The 15808-nt window shown below is 52.0% G+C and overlaps 1 protein-coding gene across 4 annotated transcripts in view; it reads right to left on the bottom strand.

Annotated features, from left to right (window-relative positions):
* Positions 1 to 1600: 1600 nt before the first annotated feature.
* The window catches only part of CIB4 (calcium and integrin binding family member 4), a 143088-nt gene continuing 128880 nt past the window's right edge, over positions 1601 to 15808 (bottom strand). For all 4 annotated transcript variants that reach the window (XM_081795190.1, XM_078444870.2, XM_078444871.2 and 1 more), the window contains 4 exons: positions 13801 to 13942; positions 4251 to 4360; positions 3299 to 3387; positions 1601 to 1795 (listed from right to left, as the gene is read on the bottom strand). In XM_081795190.1, the coding sequence (XP_081651316.1) occupies positions 1765 to 1795; positions 3299 to 3387; positions 4251 to 4360; positions 13801 to 13942 (372 nt within the window). In that variant the 3' untranslated portion in view covers positions 1601 to 1764. The remainder of the gene's footprint in view (positions 1796 to 3298; positions 3388 to 4250; positions 4361 to 13800; positions 13943 to 15808) is intronic.

The raw sequence follows: 15808 nt of genomic DNA on the forward strand, positions 1-15808 counted from the left end.
GTCCCACCCAACACCGAGTCTTAAGGGCTGTCAAAAGCTCAGTGTAGGGGTTCAAGCCAGTAGGAAGCAGCGTCCACTGACCCATTGGGCCCACCCAGCCCTCCTCTGAGGTGGGGGCAGGTAGAACCAAGGACTATAGGGCTCCCGAGTCTCGGTGGCAGGGTCACTCAGGTCCAGAGATACGCCCCATCGGCTCCCACTCGTGTAACAGAGGAAGCCCCGTTATTGTACATCTGAGAATGAAAGTGAAGTGACCCCAGAACAATTGCACAGGGGGTCCGATGCAGAAGAATTCCAGTCTGAGCCCTGGCCTGGCATCATCTAATCCACCCGATAACTTGAGAGGGAAGTAGCAGTAGCCTCACTTTACTGATGAAGACACTGAGGCTCAGAGAGGCTGAGAAAGTTGCCCAAGCTCGCACAGCTTAGAAGTGGCCCAGTTTTTTTTGACCCAAGCCCTAGTTTTTCCGCTACATAACTTGCTTGTGGCCCATGTAGAGACTGGGGAGTAGGGATGAGACAGTGCTGAAGGACCTTGTGTGCCTGAGAGGATGATCTGTGTAAAGCAACCACTTTCTGCATTCTTTCCAGACCGGAATGGACAGGTTGACTTGGCATCTACCCCCGGGGCTGCTTCTAGAATAGGACACGAAGGAGTGATGCCGGCTAAGCCACTCTTCAAGGAAACCGGGGGAATGGGTTCCCAGGTCACGTGCGTGAGGTTGGGGGTTTGGAGTGTCTGCGCTCGCCCAGCTGCTGCTCCCCACTTCCTGGGAGACCTGCTGGGGCAGGGGACGGGATGTGGGTGACAGCCCCTCGATAGACAAGATCTGGGATGGGGACCTCAGGCCAGGTGTGTATCCACAGGACAAGAGTTCTCCAACATTCCAGTGCCTCTTAGATTTGATCAAGGGACTTCATCGATCAATGGGAAATCTATTACCTCTTGAGTGGGTGAGTCAGGACCGAAAGGCAAAGACACCACTGTAGGTTCAGGTGAGGGCAAAACAGCCCTTCCCCTGGGAGCCAGTGTTTAGACACCTCCCCAGAGGATGATGTAAACAGGAAAAACCATGTGCCTGTCAGAGCATCTGTCGGCTCTCAGAGGCCTTATAAGGGGCTGCTCCTGTGACCCAGGACCAGCTGGGCCCCAAAGTGTCCCTGTGGTGGCCAAATCCATTCCAGGATGTGGCTGAATACAAAACAAATAAATCCCAGTTGTTGCTCACACGCTGTCGCATCCCGGGGCCTGGGGGTGCCAAATGGGGCCAAGATGTCTTCTCTTTTGACAAGGACCGGGAAGCCAGAGGACGACTGAAGTGACCGCTATACACACGTCTCTGTACATTGGCCCCGGAGGATGCTGGGAGGTGGCTCCAGTGAAGGGAGGGGAGGATGTAGATTTTCTTGGTGAACTTCAGTCCATTTGGCCTGGTCCCTGCTGTGACATGTGTTGGAATTTGAACCCTGTCCCCCAGAAGACTGGTCATCCAGTTTTCACGGTCATTGGCAAGCTTAAGCGCCAGAACGAGGGGTTATTAACAAAAAGCACCTCTACACGATCCCGTAGTCAAAAGATGAACCGATGGGGCAAGGGAAAGGCTTTTTCTTCTGCTTTATTGAATAAACAATAGCCTAGAAGTGAGGGAGGGACAGGGACAGAATCGTACTTCTGATCAAAGTCCCCCAGCGCCTGGAGGGGGTTGAATTCCAAGTTCCAGTCTTTCCCCCTTGAGGCTGCCAGATCGGGTCTTTGTAGCCACATCAAAATCCCCAGAAGTGAATCCGAAAGGAGCTGAGGGAAAGCATCCCATGAGCCACCTTGAGCTGCCAATCTAAAGCACCCTCCAATTTCTGGGTTCGTAACGGCCCTGGCCTCATGTCCCTCTGTCTGAGAGATGGCCAGCTTGCAGCTGTCACAAGCCAACCCAAAGGCCTCTTTATGCTCCTTTTAGCATCACCAGAAAGCAAAGGGCGTCAGAACCTCACAGTGCCAAAACTAATGGAAAGAAACGGGAGAGATTCAAAGAAAAAGTCAAGGAAGAGAGGATTCTGGCCTCACTAATGTGCTGGGCTGTTATGGAAGGAGAGGAATTACCCTTAGTTGGGGTGGTTCCAGGTGGGGACCCTCTTTCAGAGGGTCTGCCCAAGCCTCAGCCCCATAGCAGCCATGACAGAATGGAGAGCCCTGTCCCCAAGCCAGGTGGTGGGAAGAGGGGTGGACACCTGACCAGAGTCATCGGGCCAATTGGATTCTCTCTCTGGGAATCTGGAGTCAGAGCCGAGAGATACTACTTAGGAGTGGCCGAGGGTCATTCAGAACCCAGGAGATATAAACCTGACTGCTGCGGGGAGGCCACGTTCGGCCTCGTGTCAGACAAAGCAGAGATTGCCGATTCGCACGTAGGGCAAAGTGCAGGGGAGCTGAGGTGAGAGGCAGAGACTCGAGGCACAGAGAAGGGAGAAAACATGCTGTCCTCGGTTCCCGGTTCCTGGCTGGGTGTTCTGAGGTGTAGCTGTCTTTGTCCTTTCTAATTGCTTTGTCAAACCATCCGGAGTGGGCATTCTTTGCTCTCAAAATCACCTAGACTGTGAGACCAAGGGCAGAATAGGGCCCGGGAGCAGCAGACACATGCAAACCGATGCCAACTCAACACAAGGAGGACACTCCAACAGGGCTGTTCGATCACGAAGGGGCTGCCTCCCAGGGGCACGGGATCTTTCCCGTTACTGGAAGGATCCGAACAAGACTGTTAAACGTGGCCTGGGCAGTATGGAGTTGGCCAATCATCTTAAGGGTGTTTGAACCAAGATATAAGACCGTTAAGGCCCCTTTGCCTGAAACAAGGTTTGGAAATACTCGAGCTTTCTCTGAGCTCTGCAACCAGCACCTTCACACCCCCATGCAAATCCCCAGCTCCTGGTGACCGCAGGAGTTGTTGGGACAAGGGAGCAGGATGGGCAGTGGCAAAGGCCACCACCGCCAGGCAGTCCCGGAGCCCCCTGGGCTTGGGGAGAAGACACCGGTGGGCCAGGCCAGCTATACATGGACAGCACCCACGTCCGGACCACCCACGTCATTCGCAAAGCCGGGAATGCAGCCTTGCCTTTGCTGGTTAAAACCCCACTGCCTCTCTCTGAAGGTTAGAAATTTAGGGCACCTAACTTCTCAGAAGCCCCGCTTTTGCCAATTCCCTGGACACTCATGACCCCCTTGGGAAGACGGAGGCTCCCCATTGGCCCTTCCTGCCCCCACCCCACGCTGGGTACCGCCACCTCCCACTTTGGAACACCTTACTTCATGAAGTCTGGAGACTTGGCCATCGCGTGCTCAAACTCTGAGAAAGACAGCATGTTGTCATTGTCCAGATCCGACTCACTCAGGACCTGGCCAGGGGTACAGGAGGAGCCAGAGAGCAGAGACGGGCCCAGGGTGAGAAAGTGACATGGAGACACAGGCAGAGGGGGGAGGGGTGCCTCTCACCAAGTGCGGCCACAGGCCAGGTTCTCTGCTAAGTGCCCGGCACATATCCGAGTCCCGGGACCCCCTGCAAGACAGGTGTTCTCCCCACCGCCCACACTTGTTACTTCCCACCCCAGACAAGGGCATGAAAATTCAAGCTTATGTGCGCTGAAGCCTGGGACCTCATGGGCTGGTCTCATTGTGGAAGAGTCCCCTTGGTGCCTCTAACACAAACGTGGCAGTAGAAATGGGCACGGAGGCGAACAGGGTGGCCTCCCCCACCCCCACCTGTCACCCAGACACAGGCAGGGGCTCTGTAGGGCAAGGGGCCCAGTCAGGTCGAGGAGGCAGTGATGACCCCTCCTGGTTTTATCTTTGCTTCTGGTTTCGACCTAGACCAAAAGCACTTGAAGGTTCTCATGGTCTTAGGACAAACAGATTCACGAGGCTGTTTTCACAGCCTGTCACACTGGGGGCTGTCACTGTAGGACATCCGGACATTGTGTTGTGCTGCGATAATGTGGGCCGGGGGACGTTGTGATGTGTCCATCTGATGCTAAGCCTCCGTTGGGCCACCTGCCTGCGGTGACTGCAGTGTGGGTGGCTCGGGCACCTGCTCTTGGGGACCCCGGAAGGGAGTTAAGATCCTGGCGGAAAGACAAACACTTAGGGGGTAGTTGCCTACATCCGTGTGCCCGTCCCTCAGGACACCTCACCCCGCCTGCCACCCAGGGGCTTTGGGTGATAGCCTGGCCCAACCCAGCCCGTGTGGCCCCCGGGCACACACGTGGTTCGTGACGTCGGTCAGCAGGTCCTCCGACACGTCGTCGCTGTTGAGCAGTCGGAGGACAACCTTCTGTAGGTCCTCGTCGTCAATGAAGCCGTTCTCGTTAAAATCTGCAGGGAAGAGGCAGAGCGTGAGAGGAGGGGGCCTTGCTCGGCCTTCCAGGAGTCCAGGGAGCCGTGGCCACCCAGAGCCCCGCTGTCCCAGGCGGGCCCAGAGCCTGGCCCCTGGTGACACCTGGGCGGGCGAGAGGGGAGGGCGCCACGGCAGCAGGGCCGGCTGTAGGTGAAAGCAGCGCTAAATAACACGCTAGAAATAGCGACAGCACTGAGCGTTCAGTGAGCGCACGCTACCCGCTCAGACGTATCCTGAGAGCTTCACCGGTTCTCGGTCACTGGATCTACACAGTCAACCTGTTCTTGGTCTCACTACCAAAAGGACACGAGCACAGAGGCGTCAGATGTTGGCCTCCCCTGCCAGCACGTGCAAGGCGGGGACGGGGACCCAGCCGGGCTGGGCCCCGAGCCGGCCGCAGCCACCGTGCTGCGGGGAGCTCCAGCTCACAGCTCACAAGGCAGTAGGTGGCTTGGTGGCTGGGGGCCGGGGGCACGGAGGAGCAGGAGGACGCCTGGACTCGAGCACAGGTCCCGGCCCCTGCCCCTGCGCGGCGTGACCCGAGCGCCTGCCCCACCTGTGCCGAGGATAACGCCCGGTTTCCACTCCAGGGGGCACCCTGAGCCTTGTCAGACCTTGGGTCCTCCTTTTTGAGTTCAAAAATAGGGGTCACTCATACGAAACTAATATAACATTGTATGTCAATGACAGCGGAACGTGGGCATTACACCAGCTCCCCGAACACTGGACCGCCAAGGTGCGTTTAGCCCGGTTTCCTACAGAGACCCCTTGGAAGGGTGTCGTTGGTCCTGTCAGTGCAGGTCTTCTCTACAGGCCCAGAGCATTCCTGCCTCCGGCCTTTGCAGAAGGCACCCCCCTGGCGAGAGGGCCCCCCTTCTCCTCCAAGCACTGGGATGCTCTGACTCAGCCCGAGCTTGCTCTCCCTGGCCTCCCTGTGAAGTCTCCCTGACACCTCAGGCCCAGGATGGCTCCCTCCTCAAGCTCCAGCAGCTTCTCACGTAGGACTTGTCCTCCTGGACTGCTGTCCTCGGCACCAGTGGCCAAGGACTGCCTTGTCTTCCCGTTGCGGTACGTGCTTCTCACCACGGCCTCACTCAGGTATAGTGGGCAGACACGGTGGGTGCCTGCTGGGTGCCCATCCCCGAGCTCTGGCACATAGATATACCAGACTGGTTCCTGGGGCTTCTAGTCCTGGGGTGCAGGGGAGACAGTTGGGCACCTGAGTGGCTTGGCTCCAGGGAGAGAGGAACGGCTTTCCCAAGGGTTCCAAGGGTTTCCAGGTGGCCGAGTTCATGTCTGATTGGGGTTGGGGGTGTGAATGAGGAAGACTTCTTGGAGGAAGAGGCAGCAGAGAAGGACCTACAGAAATGGCCACTAGAGGAGGTGCCAGGGTCACTAGGGACAGTGGTAGAGAAGGAATAGCACCGGAGTGATCAGTCTGGGGTGAGGGGAGCAGAGGCTTGGAGGTCTGGGAGAGAGAGTCAGAGGTTAAGTGTGGAAGGTGGGCTGAACTGCATAGAGCCTTGAATGCCGAGTGAGGGGAACCCCAGCACAGTCCCTGAACCACTTGTCAGCCATGTGTAAGTGCAGTAAACTTAGGCAGATACAGCGGCCACCGTGACAAACACAGATGTGCCAGGCAATGATCTAAGTGCTTTCTATTTACTGCATTTAATCCTCAGAACACGGATGAAGAAAGTGAGGCACGCTGAGATTAAATAACCATACTTACTTCCTTAATCTCATTTCAGCCTCTTGTCTTAAATATCTATCTCCAGTCTGGGCTTCTCCTGCACTCCAGGCACATGTATCCATCCACGGCCCCTCCTGTCCTCCCCACTTGGAGGTATGATAGGTCCCTCAGATTCAACTGATCCCAACCCAAACTGTTGATGTGCCTCCCTCTTCCCTGTCCCCAAACCTGCTGCTCTCAGCTGTGTGTTTCCTGGCAACTGGGCAACTCCCCTCTTCCGATCACTTGGCCAATGAGTTTGGAGCTGTCCTGGACCACGTCTTTTCCTCGCTCCCCACAGCTAAAGTGTCAGTAAACCCTCCCAGCTCCTCCCTGGAGAGACAGTGGACCCAGCCTGATGACCTCCCCACCGCACTGCCTCCACCATGGCCCAGCCATCGTCACCTCTCTCCAGGATTACCCTGGTGGCACCCTAACCAGTGTGCTTCCTCTCTGTCTGCCCCCCTCAGTCTGTTCTCCACTCAGCAGCCTGTGGTCCTTGTACCACATTCCTCCCTCAGCACCCCTTCTCACAGCCTCCCATCTCTAGCCAGAAGAAAGCCCCGGGTGCTGACCGTGCTCCCCAAGGTTTACCCTGCCCTCACTCTGCCTCCTTGCCTTTCCCCATCAGGCAGGCACGATCCTGCCCCGGGGCCTTTGCACTGTGCTTCCCCTCCCTGGAACACTCACCCAGGGATCCTTTGGGTCTTCATTGAGATGCCACTTCTCACCAGAACCTGCCTAAAATTACGCTTCCTGTCCCTTTCCCTGCTTTATTTTTCTCCCAGCACAGAACACTGCCTAACGCATTGTATATTTCACCTATTAGCTTTATTTCTCTCCACTAGAATGTAAATTCCTGGAGGGCAGAAGGTTTTGTCTTTTTGGTCACCACTGTGTCCTCAGCTCCGGGAACAGTGCCTGGAACAGAGTAAGGGCTCACCGAATATTTCTTGAGTAAGTGAATGCATGAACTACCCAAGGTCACACGTTGATGAACGATGGAGACAATATTAAACCCAGGCAGTACAACTCTGCAGGCCGTCTGCGGTCTTAATCACTCATAACTGCTTTCATGGTATTCAAGTGCCCATTTTTTTAGCTGGGTATATGACCATCTAAAATGAACACTACATTTCCCAGCCTCCCTTGCTGCTAGTTGTGGCCCCGCATGTTAGAGTTCTGGCCAACGAGACACGAGCAACTTCCAGGAAGTCTTTAAAGAGAAAGCATAGCCCTTTGTGACAGTGAGGCGATGCTAGGAAGGGAGGATAAAGATGCAATTACAGGGAAGCCATCCGGCATGGGGCTTGGACCACAGAAGACGCCCAGGACAGAAGGCACGTATTAGAGCAGAGGCTCAGTTCTATGCCACTTGATGATTGTTAAACACTAAAAACGCAAACCCCGGAAACTGTGTAACATCTCACTTTGAAGAATGAAAGCTAGAGCTATCCTGGGCCTAGAATGGAGGGGCGAGGTTGCCGATGTCCCAGGCTCCTTCAGGGTTAGAGCCCAGACTTCTGTCTGTCTTCTTTGGACAGGATATGGATATGGAAAGTACAGCTCACCACCTCCCTTCTGAAGCAGGTGGCTCTCCCCTGGCCAACTGTTTATCAGCCCCAGGAACTGGAGGCTAAGGCCTGAGACGTTCATCCAGGCTCTCCCTGTGCTGCCGTGCTGTCACCCATGGTGGGTGATGGCTGGGAGCAGGTGGAGGGGCGGAGGGACCAGCACCCGGACCAGAGGGAGTGGGCAGCCGCAGTGACATTGCACTGCTGGTAAGAAGTTCCGCAGCCTCTCCCAGAGACCCCGCAGTGTCCCCGGGCGTCCTGCTGGCCCAGGTCCCATATGCAGAGACTGCAGCAAAGTGACATGGCTTTGGTCCCAGGCCATCTGAAAACGGAATAATTTGCTAGAGTAGAATGTAGTCCTGGACAGTTCCCCTCCTTTGGGGGTGCAAGGGCACAGCAGCCTGGGAAAGGGGTGGGGGCTGAGAGCTCTGGGCTGCTGGCCAGCCCATGCAGACTCGGCAGCCTCAGACCTGCAGCTTTGGGCCGCTCTGAGAAGGGGGGGAGGGCCCACCTCTAATTCTTGCTGTTTCCCGACAACGGGAAGGTTAGACGGCTTGGAGAGCTGGGGCCCCGCCTTCAGGTCCCCCCCAGAGCACTCTTGCCATCGTCATCTCAACCTGTCTGTCATGGTACTCCTTGCAATTTACAAAGTACTTTTACAGAAATTTGCCCATGTGGTTGAGTGAGGAAGGGCACGCTTTCACCATTATTTCCCAGGAGAACTGAGCCTGCCTCCCTGGCCTCTCCCGGCCCTTGGCACCGTGTCAGATCTTGGGGCGGTGTGGGAGGATCTCCCGCTGGCACTCTGGCACCTGCCTGAGGGTCGTTCACATCTGATGGAAGCTGTGCTGATGGAACAGGAAGGCAGCGCTGGGGTGTTGGTCTCTGGCAGGTGAAAAGTCCCTCCAGAGAGGGCCAGGGGTGGATCTGTTAGAGGCCAGGAATGTCCCTCAGAGCGGAAAGTGGAGCCCAGCAGGTACATCCCCGGTGCTGGATTCTTGACTGATGGTCATTCACTCCTTCCTTCCGACTCTCAGCAGCACAATTCTCGGTCAGGGTGACACCGTGTTCAGCTTAAAATACTCAGCTTTCCAGTCTCCCTTGCAGCTATACGTGGCCGTGTGACGTCATTCTGGACAACACAGTATGAAGCCGCTGGGTGGGGCGTCCAAGGACACTCGTTAAAGAAGAGTCAACTTAATCTGTGCCCTTGAATGTACACTTGATTCTTATCCCTTCTCCCATCCCTTTAGCTTCCTGTCGGGAATGAAGACACAGTCTGTAGGCACAGAAACCATCCTGTGATGATAAGGACGACAGTCCCATACTAAAGATGGCTCGGAGGAGCCAGACCCTTGGTTACTTCCCCCTGGCTCTGGACACCCTAATTCCAGGCTTTTGTTTTTTAACATGGACACTCTTACATATAACTGAATGCAGGCCTACCTGGTATAGTGGGTCTGAAACTCCACTGCACTTTAGAATCACCCAGGGAGCTTTACAAAAGCCCGCCCACCCACCAGGGCACACCCGACACCCTTACATCAGATCTCCACAGCCGGGCCCCAGCAGCCGTGGGTCTTAACACGCCAGATAGTGTGCAGTGTGCAGCCAAGTTTGAGAAGCAATGAGTTAGAGGAGGGTTGCCTAGACTTTAAGATGTGGAGGGACCAGCTGGGGGTCTTGTTAAAATGTGGACCCGGCTCCAGCAGGTGCACAGAGGGGCCGGAGACGCTGCGTCCCTAACAGGCTTCCTGGAGATTTTGATGTTGCTGGTGCACGGACCACAAGTGGAGTACCAAGGCGTCGGTCAGAGCATCGAGTTAGGTCTCTGGACTTTGGCTACCAAGGGTCACCACGGCATCACCGCCACCACCTTCTCCTTTTTTGTCTCCTCTTCCTTTTTATTCCTCCCCTTCTGCCTTCAGTGCTGCCATGACCACCTCAACGTACGGAGCCGCTACCTCGTGCCAAGCACCGGGCTCCGAGATTCACTTGTCCCATCCCTAATCCTGCTGACAGCTCTGTAAGGCGACAGATCTTCTGAGCCCAGAGAGAATTCAGATTTGTCTGGGTATATCTGATGAAGCCTTGGAGTTTATGAGTCCCCAGGCATCTATTTGCACAGCTGATTTGCATGAAGGCTTTGCGCTTTTTTGTTTTTGTACTTGAGCTCAAGGAGGAAGGAAACCCCTTAAGGGGGCCTGGGGAGAGGGGCTGGAGGAAGATACAAGGACAGTGTGGGGGACAGGTGGTATCTGACCCCTGATCTGACCTGAGGCACTCAGTCTGACCTCCTGGGAGTGAGGACATCCTCCCTACTTCTGAGCTGAACACAGTTTAGCTCCTGTGCCTTGAAGCTTAAAGAGAACCTGCTGTTCTTGTAGCTCCCTGAAGGCTTGGGTGTTTTTGTTTGTTTAGCTCTGGAAACCATGGAAAGACAGCTGAGGCAGACATCTTTGGGAACATCTGCTCTGCCTACACTTTGCCATCTCTGAGAAGTGTCCCCACCCCCAGCAACAGGGCTCTAGAGCTAGGTTTATTTAGGTGACTCTGCATCGTTTTGGCTGTGGTTGATTGGACAAGGCTGTTTACCCAACCTGGGGGCAGCAAGACCATTGGTTTGGCTGAGCCATCAGTATCTCCTGAGAAAATGGGGGACCAGTGTTCATCTTTGGCCCATAGGCACAGAAGCATAAAAGTCTGCAGAAAGAGAAATTGCACAGGGAGAAGCAGAGTTGAGAGACCAGGGAACCACAGAGAGAAAAGAAGAAAGTAGCCGCCTCACTTCCTGACCACTTGCCAGCTGCATCCTTGGGAGGCTGCTTCAGTTCTACCATGGGCTCCATGCCGTTCCTGATGGACAAGCTCTAGTGCCCCCCTCCCCCCCCATGACCTGCACCTCTTGGTGTTTGTGCATATATAACCCCCACATCCCTTTGGTGGCTTATAACTAACCAACAGAATTTGGCAACTGTGATGGGATATTCCTTCCGTGATTACAATATTGTATAAGACTCTACCTTACCAGCACACTGGCTCCAGAGACTCTCTCTCTCTAGCTGTCTTTGAAGAAGGAAGTGGCCGTGTCAGGGGATGCCCATGGGGTGAGGAGCACGGGTCAGCCTCTGGAAACTGAGGGCAGCCTCCAGCCCATAGCCAGTGGAAACCAGGGCTCTAAGTTCCATAGACATGAGGAAATGCATTTGCCAACAACCAGGGTAGGCTTGTAAGTGAATTCCTCCCCAGTCAAATGCAGCCCAGACAGAGCCTTGATTGAAGCCTTGCAGAATCCTAAGAGAGGGCACGGAGAAGCTGCGCCAGACTCCTAGCCCACAGAAACTGTGAGATTATAAATGTGTTACCTAAATCCACTAGGTTTGTGGATATACTGGCTCCAATATACTACTGTCCCTCATCAGCTGCCTTTCACACAGGTAAGTCCCTGATACTTGCAACCCAAAGACTCTTGGCTAATATGAGAGTACTCAGCCTGGGCCGGTGCTCTGCATCGGGTAGAGCTGTCCATCCAGAAGAGTATGGACAGGAGGCGGAAGAGGCTAGGGACAGCACAGCAAGTGCCATGCGGCACAAGTCCTGACACAGAGGGGGCAGCAACTAGTGGGCTAGACCTCCCCGCGGAGCCCCAGAAGTACTTGGGGTAAGGAAGGAGGAAGAATAGTGAACAGGTGGGAGCCACTGAGCCAACCAAATCTGGGTATGTGATTTCATTTGCACTTAACCCTGCTTGAAGTTCACTGTAAATGCATGTCTTGTGTCAAACTTAGGACATGTGGGGCCATTACTTCTTCAGATATCTTTTCTTTCCCATTAATTCTTTCCTTCCGAGATTCCAATTGAATATATATTAGATCTTCCTATTGTCCTTCATGTTTCTGAAGCTCTGTTTCCTTTATGTCTCAATGTATTTTTCCTCGGTTCTTCAGATTAGATTATTTCCATTGAACTATCTTCAGGTTTCTGACTCTTCCTTCTGTCATCTCAATTTTCCTATTAAGTCCATTCAGTGAATTTTTAATTTTTTATTTAAAAAATTTTCAATGCTTTTGTTTTGGAGAGAGAGAGACAGACAGAGACAGAGTGCAAACAGGGGAGGAGCAAAGAGAGAGAGGGAGACATAGAATCCAAAGCAGGCTCCAGGCTCTGAGCGTCGACACAGAGCCTGACGTGGAGCTCAGACCCATGAACTGTGAGATCATGACCTGAGCCAAAGTCAGATGCTCAGCTGACTGAGGCACACAGGTGCCCCATGAATTTTTATTTTAGATATATATTTTATTTTTCACTTTTATATTTTCCGTTTGATTCTTATAGTTTCTACTTCTCTGTTGAGAATCCCTACTATTTCTTTCATTATGAATTTCTTTTATATAACTGGCCAAGGTTTAGTAGCTGTTTTAAGACACTTATCAGCTAATTCCAACATCTGGGTCATGCCAGAGTCAGGCTCCATTCTTGAGAATATATCAATTTTTATTTATTTTATAATTGTATATTGAATAATTTTGTATTATACCTTGGACATATCTGGTTTTCTAAAATTTTTGTATGTTGAATAATTGTGGATTCTATTTTAGACATTATAAATGATTTATTGTAAAAACTCTGGATTCTGTTATATTCTTCCAAAGAGTGTTGATTTTTTTTTTTTTTAATTCTATCAGGAAATTGACTGGACTTAAACTGCAAGCCCCATCACCCAGGGACCTTGTTAAAATGCAGTGGCTAAAATCTCAGTTCTGTTATCCTTACCTGAGCTGCTTTGAGTTTGCCTTGCATATGTGGTTTAGAGGTCCTTTCTCTCGCTTTCTTTCATGAACTCTCCCTATTTGCACTTTCCAGGGGAAAAGTGCCCCAAACTCTGATTCTTCAAGTCAGAAAAAATTTAGGGTTTCTATCAGTCCTGCATGATGCCCCTCACTGAAGCCCACCTTTAGGCTAAAGAAATTTGAAAAGAGTGAGGGGGAGGACCATCCAGGACCATTTCCTCCTTCCAAGTGTCAACTCTGCCTCTGGTAACTTTCTAGTGCCATCAGGTAGTTGATTTTTATATGTAGTTTTTGAGTTTATAGATGCTATCTGTGGAAGTGACAGTATGGTAGGAACTTACTCAGCTATTCTCAACAGGAGAATCCGTGACTTCATTGGAGTTTATTGGTTACTAAGCCTGAGGACATAGGAGATACAAAAGTATCACTGAGTACTTTTTACAGGTGAGAAACCTGAGCCCTCACAGGTCCATCAGGCTTAAAACTCCTCCTCCACCCCATTTCATCCAAGTCCACTTGGGCAAAGCAAGAATAAGACGGTGTCCACTGTGTGGAGACAAGGAGGACCTGGCAGGAAAGAGAGACAGGGGAAATGCCAGACTGAGCCAGCCTGAATGTTCAAGTCCTTTGGGAGCAAGGAGTTGCCACAATGAGCTTAAAGCCTTGCACATGGTCTGTTTGAAGACTTCTCAGATTTCTTTGTTTCTTTCCTTTTAACTTCTCTTGAGAATTCCAGCCATCTCAGTTGTGCTAAGGGCACATAAGTCTGCTAACAAGCAGAACTCTGGCAGTGCTTTATGGCTACCCCAGACAAAACCAGAGACCAAAAAAATGTCATAGGACCTCAGAGATGATCTTTCTCAAACACCTCGTTTTAAAGCCGATGAAACTGAGGCCTAGAAAGGTGAAGTGATTTGCCCAATACTTCCCAGCCATTCAGTGGCTGAGCTAGTTCTGGTGTTCAAATCTCTTAATTTCTGCCAAACAAGCATTAGCTCCTTCATACCCATATGTAGTCCTCAATCTCTCTCTCTCTCTTTCTCTGGCCTGTCCACACTGCTACCATGAAATATCAACACCAATGACTCTGTTTGACTCTGATGGCATGGAGGGTAGGGCATCCATCTATCCATTGAAGTAGTAATTCACAACCATGTTATAGCACTCAGGAAAGATGATAATACCCATAAACGCCCAAGTGAATCCCAATGAACATCATCCTACCAATGAATTGAGGTTGATGGATTCCAGATTGATGTCTACTCTATGGTGCTTCCCGTCCCCCCCCCCCCCCCAACCACCACCATCACTTAGTCACCCACCGTAGATTCGAAAGGCATACTCGATCTTCAGGCTGGGGCAAGCCTGCTCGCTGAAAACAGATGCCATACCCAGGACATCCTCAAAGGAGAACACATCATTGTGGGAGAACACTTTGCAGATTCGGTCTCTGAAAGGGTTGACCTGCAGGGAAGGAGGAAGAGGAGTGAGGAGGCCTGTCGGGATCAGGTTCATGCCTCCCTGGCCCTCACATATCTATCACAAGCACAGCAAATTCCACTTTAGCACCGTCCTCCACTTTCTGTTTGCCTAATTCATTTCCACTTACCTGGGCTCCTTTCCCCCAGTTGCTCAGTGGCCCAGTCCTGGCTGTTCTAAACTCTCCTTACCTGCTGCCAGGTCTTATCAGATCCCAACTTTGCTGTAGTGTTCTAAAAGGACCCCGATCCCTCCCCTCAACCGACCCAGATTCTTTTTCCTTAGATGCACCTCAGCTAAGAAAGCTATTTGATTCTTTCTGTGAGTTCACATAGATCTGAACGGCCAACTGTGCCCAATTTTTAATTAGTTGAAACAAATCTCTGGTTGATTGTTCTAGTCACTGACAAGATACCTCTTCAAGGCTCCAAGCTGCATGCAAATGGATTAGTTCCTCTGCCTCAAGCACCCAATGGGCCTATTACCTCCCTCAAGGACAGTTGAGCCCCAGCCCCAGCCTGTATGCTTGTTGAACTCTCCTTAGGGTTTTCCCAGCAACAGCCAATGCGTATCCATCTGGTTTTGATTTCCCCATTTACAACACATGAAAATTTCTTTTTCATTTCTTTTGAACTGAGCTACACGTTGAAATCTATGGTTTAGGAGCCCCTGGGTGGCTCAGTCGGTGAAGCATCTGACTTCGGCTCAGGTCATGATCTCACGGTTTGTGAGTTCGAGCCCCGTGTCGGGCTCTGTGCTGACAGCCCAGAGCCTGGAGCCTGCTTCTGTTTCCGAGTCTCCCTCTCTCTCTGCCCCTCCCCCATTCACTCCGTCTCTCTCTGCCTTTCAAAAATGAATGAATGTAAAAAAAAATCTATGGTTTAGTTTTATTTGATATTCCTATGTATTTGAGATGAGAGGGAGAACATTCTATGTCACCTCAGGTGGCCATGTAGCTCTCAAGCTTTTGTGAGCAAGCGAGGTATCTAAAGTCCTTGTTAAGAACATGAATTGTGAGCTCCCACCCTCAGATATCCCATTTTAGAAAGCCTGGGATGTAGCCCAGCATTATGGATGGATTGTGTCTTCCCCTAAATGTGTATGTTGAAGTCTTAACCCCCAGTATCTCAGAAAGTCACCTCACTTGGAAACGGGGTCTTATAATTAGTTAAGATGAGGGCATATGAACTAGGGTGGGCCCCTAATCCAATATGACTTGTGTCCTCAGTAAAAGGGGAAATTTGGACACAGAGACACACACTCGAGGAGACCACCATGTGCAGAGGAAGGCAGATATTGGGGTGAGGCATCTCACCCCAATCTCAGATATTGGGGTGAGTCAAGGAATGCCGGACATTGCCAGCACGCCACCAGAAGTTAGGAGAAAGGCATGGGACAGATTTTTCCTCACAGTCCTCTGAAAAAACACACGCTGCAGACACTTTGATCTCAGCCTTCTAGCCTCTAGAACTGGGAGACAATAAACTTCTATTGTTTAAGCCACACGGTTGTGGTACTTTGTCACGGCAGCTTTAGCAAACTACCGTATCTAGGAAAATGCGTTGTGAATAAGGTCCCTAGGTGACAGGGTTAGTCTCACATGTATATACATGCATATGTCCCAGGAGCGACCAGGGGCCAGGAGAATCCGGAGAATCCTGGCTACCTTGCTAGAACCTCCAAACAAACTCCTGCAGTGTCTGCTTCCTTCACCCTTTCACTTCAACACCCCCACTCCCTGAAAAGCTTGTTGTGATGGCCTCAGACGGATGCCGATAAGGGCTCTCCACTGTGATGTGTTCCAGGTCACGTGTATCTAGCTAAGTGGCTTCACAAATTACTTTGCCAAAT

This window comes from Panthera onca, chromosome A3 (assembly GCF_046562875.1).
Source record: "Panthera onca isolate mPanOnc1 chromosome A3, mPanOnc1 haplotype 2, whole genome shotgun sequence".
Lineage (NCBI taxonomy): Eukaryota > Metazoa > Chordata > Mammalia > Carnivora > Felidae > Panthera > Panthera onca.